The sequence below is a fragment of the Myotis myotis genome, unplaced genomic scaffold (genome assembly GCF_014108235.1).
Source record: "Myotis myotis isolate mMyoMyo1 unplaced genomic scaffold, mMyoMyo1.p scaffold_m19_p_4, whole genome shotgun sequence".
Lineage (NCBI taxonomy): Eukaryota > Metazoa > Chordata > Mammalia > Chiroptera > Vespertilionidae > Myotis > Myotis myotis.
The window spans coordinates 20,393,571-20,401,879 of NW_023416346.1; the positions used below are offsets into that span (position 1 = coordinate 20,393,571).

The 8,309-nt window shown below is 37.8% G+C and overlaps 1 protein-coding gene across 1 annotated transcript; it reads right to left on the reverse strand.

Annotated features, from left to right (window-relative positions):
- Positions 1-2,699: 2,699 nt before the first annotated feature.
- Positions 2,700-4,910, reverse strand: LOC118654700 (ATP-dependent RNA helicase DDX1-like). Its single transcript, XM_036306093.1, is given in 3 exon segments — positions 2,700-4,665; positions 4,668-4,787; positions 4,790-4,910. Coding segments are annotated over 3 exon segments (2,199 nt in total). The 3' UTR covers positions 2,700-2,707.
- Between the last annotated feature and the right edge of the window lie 3,399 nt (positions 4,911-8,309).

The window sequence follows — 8,309 nt, forward strand, 5'->3', positions numbered from 1 at the left end:
TTCTTGTGTGAAGGCAAAATCTTATTTCATCTTTCCCTTATAAAAAAAAAACCAAACACCTCATATATGCATAGTTTTCCTCAAGAGCAAGGAAAAAGTGTTATTTTTTTACCATTTCTGAACACGGCATGCAAAAAAATTCACTCAAAGTCCATGATTTGATCAGTTTCACAATTTTCACTGGCTTAGCTTCAAGATTTCATAATGGTGTTCTGTGATTACCACAGTTTGTAGAATAACATTCACACGACACTTCTTTGTTTTCATAACAAACTGTGACCTGCTACACACAGAGCTGGTGCCCCTTCAGGGATAATACTCCTAGTGCATCTTTTCTAGTCTTAATATTGGGTTACTAAATTATCATTGACTAAGTGAGAATTTAAATTTTTCTTTTGTAGCATTGAATTTCAGTAATAAATAAAAGGAAATGTGATCTAGCATTTCTTCTAGATGCAGGTAGCTGATTCATACTTTAAATCTTTGAGCATATTTAAATGAGCTATTTTATAGTTCTTATTGGGTAATTTCATCTTCTCAGTTCATTTTGAGCCAGTTTTTATTAATTTTATTTCTTCTCTAACTTATGATTCACATTTTCCTGTTGTTTCCCATGTCTACTATTTTTATTGAATGGTATACATTGTAACTTTTAATTGGTAATTGTTTAGGTGTTTTATTTCTTTTAAGGAGTGTTGAAATCTATTTGGAGGGAAATTAAGTTACTTGTAGATAAACATGATCCTTTCAAGCCCTGTTCTAAAAATTGCAACAGGTCTAGAGTGACTTTACTAAGGTTAACTCTTCTGGATCTCTGCTAGATATTCTGGGTTTTCAAGGTGGTCTCTTCACTCTAGGTAGTAGGAATTGAAATGTCTTTGGGAGCTTTGTAAGCTCTGGAACATGGTCAGTTTATATCTATTACCCCAGTGGGATTTTTTTTTTCTGGGAGCACAATTACCCTAAAGCAGTGGTTCTCAACCTTGGCTGCACATTAGAATCACCTGGGAATCTTTTTAAAATCCTGATTTCTGGGTCTCATCCTCCGGAAAATCTGTTTCTTTGTTACTAATGTTGTGGCCCCACCCCATAACAAAGAAACAGAATTTCTGGAAAATGAGGCCCAGAAATCAGGATTTTAAAAAGATTCCCAGGTGATTCTAACGTGCAGCTAAGGTTGAGAACCACTGCCCTAGAGGTTTTTTTGTTTTTGCTTTTGTTTTTGTTTTTGTTTTTGTTTTTGTTTTTGTTTTTGTTTTTGTTTTTGCTTGGCTCCTTAAAAAGTTTCATGTCAAACATGCTCAGTGTAGCATTCATCAAAATACTTTTGCAGTCTTGTTCTTGCATAGCTCCTTATTCTCTAGTATTTCCCACAATTCTAGCTGCCTCAGTTTCCTTGAGCAACAATATCTGTCACCTCAATTCAACAAGGCCTCTAAGTATTTCTTGGGTTCCACTTCTGTGTAACAGGCTAGAAATTGCCTCCAGATAGAAATTTATGAAGTCAACTTGTCTATTTCCTTTCTCTCAAGGCTCAAACTCCTGTGCTGTCTTTTACTCAAGTTTTGAAAACAATTATTTCATATATTTTGCCCACTTTTCTAGTAATTTATAGATGGAGGGTAATTCTCATACCAGTTATTCTGTCATGAGAGACACCTGTAGCTGATTTAAACAACTTTCTTTAGTGTGAATTGTATCTCATTGTGCCTACTTCTCATGATGAGTATGATATTGAAAGACACTCATATATTCTTTGTGTCTGATTTAATTTAAGTAACACATTTATCTTTATCCTTCTAGATCAGCGCTTCTCAACCTGATCACTTTCGGGTCGAAGGACCTTTTCACAGGGGTTGCCTAAGACCATAGAAAAACACATATATAATTACATATTGCTTTTGTGATTAATCACTATGCTTTAATTATGTTCAATTTGTAACAATGAAATTGGGGGTCACCACAGCATGAGGAACTGTATTAAAGGGTCGCGGCATTAGGAAGGTTGAGAACCACTGTTCTAGATAAATTTATGTCAAACCTGGTTGGGAAAATATTGCTTTACCAATGAGGTCACTGTATTTTGTTTGAAAATAATAAAAAAAATTATCTGTAGCTTTAGGCTACAGGATAGCTAAATTTGTAACAGTGCATGTATAACTAGGTAAAAAATTCACACCAATTGAATAAAATCTAACTTTTTGGATATTCATTTTCATTGTTTTCTAATTCCAGTTTTCCTTTTGGATGTTTTAGTAAACCCATCACGTTTGCATATTCATGTTTTCTTTCTTGAATTCACAGATATATATTCTCACTGGAGTCTTATTTTCTAGTTATGTTTGAAATGTTATTCTGAATCCTACTATTTATATTACCATTTTCATTGCTACTTTTACATTGTACATTGTAGTTCACTCTTTACAGCCATTGATTCTTTGTGTGTGTGTGTGTGTGATGATTTGGGGATACATTTTATTTTATTTTATTTTTTAATTATTGTAATTAGAGTCATCACATTTATTACTTTCATTAGGTTGCCATTACATGAAGAATTCCTATGACTAATGTTCCATGTTTCTTGACATGTAAGAGTTTGCATTAATAGTTTAAGTGACTATAAATGCTGCTGCCTGGAAGCAGTACAACCGTTTTAGAGTTTTAGGACGACAGCCGCATCACTCAAGTCTTACCCGGGGTGTTAGAATCAGAAGGTTCTGAACAGCTGGTTAGGAAGGTAGCCAAAGTGCAGAAAAGACGTCTGTGCCTCCTTTTCAAGGGCAGCCAACTCGTGAACTGTAGGTGCCAAAACATCCACATGGCCTTTATAGTTTCCACCACCAGTTGCCCTTTTTTGTCCATAGGTAACTTTCCCATCAAATTCATCCACAGGTACCTTTATATCTGGCTCAACCTGAGAAATGGTACAGTTCAGGTGTTCTTCTACCTCAGAGAGCAACTGCATCTCATTGTACCATATGGTGCAGCCGCCATCCTCCTTGAGCCTCGTGTTGTAACACCCCTTTCCACGGCTGCTACATACATGGTACCAGACCTTCTCTTTTTCTGCTGCCACCAGGGAAATGGACAGGCCCATCTTCTCAGCTCTGCTGACGCGGCCGATCCGGTGGACATAGTTCTGCTTCTCGTCAGGCAGGGTGACATTAATGACATAAGGAACACCATGGATATCAATTCCTCTGGCAGCCACATCTGTGCAAATCAAGAATCTTACATCTCCTTTCTTAAATCTTTCCAAGTTCTGCTTTCTCTCATGAGGCTTTCTGTCGCCATGCAGACAAACACAGGGGAACTGGTGTCCCTTCTTATCAGGCCCTCTTCCTTGTTGCATAAAATACTGCTCCAAGTTGTCACAGTTGATTTTGGTTCTACAGAAAATAATTGCCTGGTCCATCTTGTGCTCCCTGATTGCCCACACAGCATACTCCCCCTTCAGGATTTTAATAGCTTCAGACCACATCTCTGGACTGTTAGCACCAGGTCTTGTGTTATCTTTTGCATGTACTTCATCCATTCTAATGTGGTTTTCCCCCAGCCTTTCCCAGAGTCTGTCAGCTTTGGGATTCATGGGGACAACCACGTGGTGCACGGTGTCTGGGACGGAATCTTCGCCTTTTAAATCAACCCACGTGGGAAAATGCATTATCTTCTCAGACAATTTCTTTACATCAAAAGAATGCAAAGTAGCAGAGCAAAGAATCACCTGCAGCCTTTTTCCATCAGAGGTGATCTGAGGGATCTGATTGTGCATCCTATTTATAAAATCTGAGTAGCCTTGAGAGAGAAGCCCGTCGGCTTCGTCCAGGACCAGGAACCTAACTTGGGACAAGTTCAGCTTCCCAGTGGACACCAGGTCATCCAGTCTCCCCAGAGTGCCGACGACTATATCCACCCCATTATCTAAAACAGAGAGCTGATCCCGGGATGCAACACCTCCAATGATCAGAAGCTCCCTTAATTTAGGATTATCAACATATTTCTTAAACTGCTTGATGTTGTTCAGAGTTTGTTCAGCTAACTCTCGGGAGGGTTCAACGATGAGAGCTTTGGGCACCTTGGGGAGAAACTTGGTCTGTGCCACCTGCGCATTACCTGTGTTCTGTGATTTGACAACGCAGCTGTCCGGCGCCTTGGACAGACCTACAAAACCATCTTTTGGTGTAAACTTAAATTCTTCTTCACCAAAGTTGAATTTTAGTTCAGCGTTCTTCAAAACACAGGCAGGAAAGAGGGCTTGGTTCTTCATATGTGGTGGTATTTCAAATGCCAAACCAAGGACTTTTCCATTTTTAGAGAATTTGACGTGTCCTTTATCTATATCTAGGTAACACTCAATGGTATCATGCATAATGAATTCCTCTCCATAGTTATCAAACTGTTTATTATGGGATTTCTTTCCTGTTCCACCAAAGCCAAATCCAAACTTGTCAGTACCTAAGTCTAAAGATGCCTGCATGGAAGACCACCCGACTCTGCACAGCCCCTGGTCATGACAGGACACTTCGTAGTAGTGCTTCCCTTTCCTGAGTCCTTTAGTAGCTCTACATCCATGCCACTCCTTCACTTCTCGGCTTTGACAGCAAAGACCATCGGACCCAATTGCAAAAGCAGATCCTCTGTCATATGGGTTCATTTGCCATTTGAAGCACCAGTTTTAATTGTTGTTTTCCCCTTTTGGCTTTCCTGTTGGTCTTTCAGAGTTTCATAAACTATCTGGATAACTGGAATGCTGAAAGCACCAGTTTTTCCACTTCCTGTTCCTGCACATCACTGCCTCCCAGGATAACTGGGATGGATTCTTCCTGGATATCAGTTGGGAGAAGCCAATCCATCTCTTCCACAGCTTGCACGATTTCAGGCATAACACCCATCTCACAGAAGGCCGCCATCTTCGTGCCTCCTCCGCAGCCCGGCCTGCGCTCCCTCCCTCCGCACCACCACGCTGATTTGGGGATATATTTTAATGGATTATTTGCAAGGAGAAGGCATGTATGGTGAACATTTAAAATAATATTAAAATGACATTTCTATTTACTTAAATCTTAAAAATACTCTATGCTGATAGATATGAGCAAGTAATTCTCTTGTTAGAAATATGAGTTGGAAGGGCTTATGGGATGCTGATGATAATGTGTATATTAATATGGACACCAGATAAATGGGTATGTTTACTTAGTAAAAACTCATTGAACTGTTTTATTTTTTTAGATTTTTTTAATTGATTAAGTTATTACAATGTGTCCTTATCCCCACGTTACCCCCTACCTCCGTCCTCCACTCATGCCCTCACCCCCCTGTTGTCCGTGTCCTTTGGTTAGGCCTATATGCTTGCATATAAGTCCTTTGGTTGATCTCTCTGCCTTACCCCCACCCTCCCCTACCTTCCCTCTGAGGCCCGAGGGTCCAATCTATGCCTCTCTGTCTCTGGGTCTGTCATTGAACTGTTTTAATATGTTTAGCATTTGTCCTTTTATTGTGTGTATGTTATAGATTGCAAAACTGTTTTGTTAGTGACATGCAAGTCGAATGAGATTCAATGGAATCTTACAGTAATTATGAAAACTTTAAAAATCTGATAATAATGAAATTTGAATGAGAATTTCTGTGAAATTAATCTTACTTTTAAATTTTATTTCATTTGTTTTTCCTTTAAAACCAACAAACCACTTGTGGAACTGTTAATACATACATAAGACCACTAATATTTCATGGACCCAAGATTGAATAATTCTGATTTAGAAAATGGGATTCAGATACTTTGCTTCCTGCTGATTATGCCTACTGCAGCAATAGGAGTTGAAGTATCTAAAGTAATTAACCACATTACTTAACCAAGAGAATGTCTCTTTTTTCAGGACTTATTCTGTGTTATATTCCAATTAAATTTTCTAGCATATATTAATTATGCAGATATCTTTTGTTTATAATTAAATTGAGAGTTAATCAATTTAATTTTTTCTATATTATTTTAAAATAATATAAGAATCTTGTTATATTTAAGAGATAAATAATAATAAGACCTTATGAAAGAAAACATCTACTTTAATTGACCTTTTATACCTCCAATCCTATTTTCATCCATGCATTTACCAAATGTATTAACCATCTAATATGTATAATATATTTTCTAGGCACAGGGGAAACAGGCAGATATATTATATCATTATTTCATGATTTATCAACTTTAATACTATCTACTGACACCAAGAGATAAAAGATAAGATTATAGCTCACTTACACTACCCTGGCCTTGCATAAACAATTTGGGAGTTTCAGAGTTGAAGGAGATTTTGGAGTTTCCACAATGCTGAGAGAGATTTCAGTGAAAACACTGCAGAAGAAAAAGTTAATTAATTTGATAATATAACAATAGACACTTTTCAAAACAAAATACATCAAGAAAAAAAATAGAGCCTGGCCAGCGTGGCTCCATGGTTGAGTGTTGACCTATGAACCAGGAGGTCATAGTTCGATTCCTGAGTTGTGGGCTCAATCCCCAGAGTGGAGCATGCAGGATGCAGCTGATCAATGATTTTTCTCTCATCATTGATGTTTCTATCTGCCCCTCTCCCTTCCTCTCTGAAATTAATAAAAATATATTTATTAAGAAAAAGAAATGGAAAAAATCTCACATCATCAATGACCCATGAGACAACAAAAAGTAGCCTAACACATGTGAAATTGACATTCCAGAATAAAATAATAGAGGATTTGAAAAATTAAGGCTGAAATATTTCAAAATTTGATAAAAAGTATAATCCCAGAGACCTACCTAGTAAGCTCAATAAAACCAAAGCAAGAGGATATAGAAAACAGGCTAAAGCACATCAGAATAAAAATGTTGCAAACCAGTGATAAAGGTAAAACCCTTAAAAATCACCAGCGGAAAAAGATGCATTAGGTATAGCACAATAAACATAAAAATGATTGTGAACTTGTCCTCCAAATCAATGCAAACTAGATACATTAGAGTGACATTTTAAAGTACTAAAAACATAAAATCCTCTCAACCTATAATTCTCTACTCAGTGAAAAATATCTTCCAAAAATGAAAACAAAATAGACTTTTTCAGGAAAAAGAAACACTGAGGCAATTCATCTCCTTCAGACTAGCACTATAAAAAAATATTGAAAGTATTCTGTAGACAAGAGGAAAATCATGTCAGATGAAAATATGGATCCATACAAAGGAATACAAAGCACTGAAAATGCTAAATATGTGGGTAAACAATTTTTATTTTTTCAAATTTGTTTAAAAAATGTTTGAGAACAGGATGGCAGACTAGGAGGTCTCCCACTCATAACTCCCCATAGCAACAACAATTAGGCAGACATACACAGACAAAAGTGACATTTGGGGAGTTTTAGGATTCAGGTAAGAGCTTGTGAAACCCTGCTGGAGGTCAGGATCAAGCAGGACAATTTAGAGAAGGCAGGCCCATGCTCAGGTACCAATTGTAGTCTCAGCTTCAGACCCCAAAATTGCCCCATCCCTTGTGCATTCAGGTACAGACTCCTTTGGCCTTGGTCCTGCCAATAACGCCATCTGCCTAGGGACTCCCAAAATATTGTGAGATTTACCTCCAGGAACTCAACCAGGTTGGCACAGCAAATAACAGAAAATGCCCTGTGCTTCTGGCAGGTGGAAGTGGGAAGGAACCATTTTGGAATACACTAACACTCTGTTATTCTTACAAAGGCTTTGCCCTCAGAACAATGTGGTTAAACAGAACCCAGCCTGCCAGGGTATTATCAGAGCCTAAATGTCCCAGGGAAAGGAAAATAACCAATTCCAGCCCATTCTAGCCAGTCTCTCCCACCTAAGGAGGGAGAAAAGTTGAGGAACTCATGGAAAGTTCATCATCAAGAGCATAGACTCACTAAAAGGCTAAGAAGGAACCATAGGAATATGGAACACCTCCCTTCACCTCATGATTTCCAAGCCCTTGCATATCAAAGTGCATTTCTTCCTCACATATGAAGGATATTCGTAAGGGTAAAATTCTAAAATCTGAGAATATGTATTAACTACTGTAGATTGGATATCTTATAACAATCTGATATACTTCCTTTTAAAATTACCTGTAATTTTCATTTAGAAGCTTATCAGATTTTGTTTTTATCCATGAAATTCCCAAATGTCACCAAGAGTGCCATGGTAGTTGTTATTGTTGTTAATTCTGCATAGAGAATAAATGTATGCCTCTCCGAATAAGGAATGCAAATGCACCAAGATGGTCTAGCCATCAGCTCTTAGCAGGGGTCTAGTCAAGAGAGATAGCACAGGG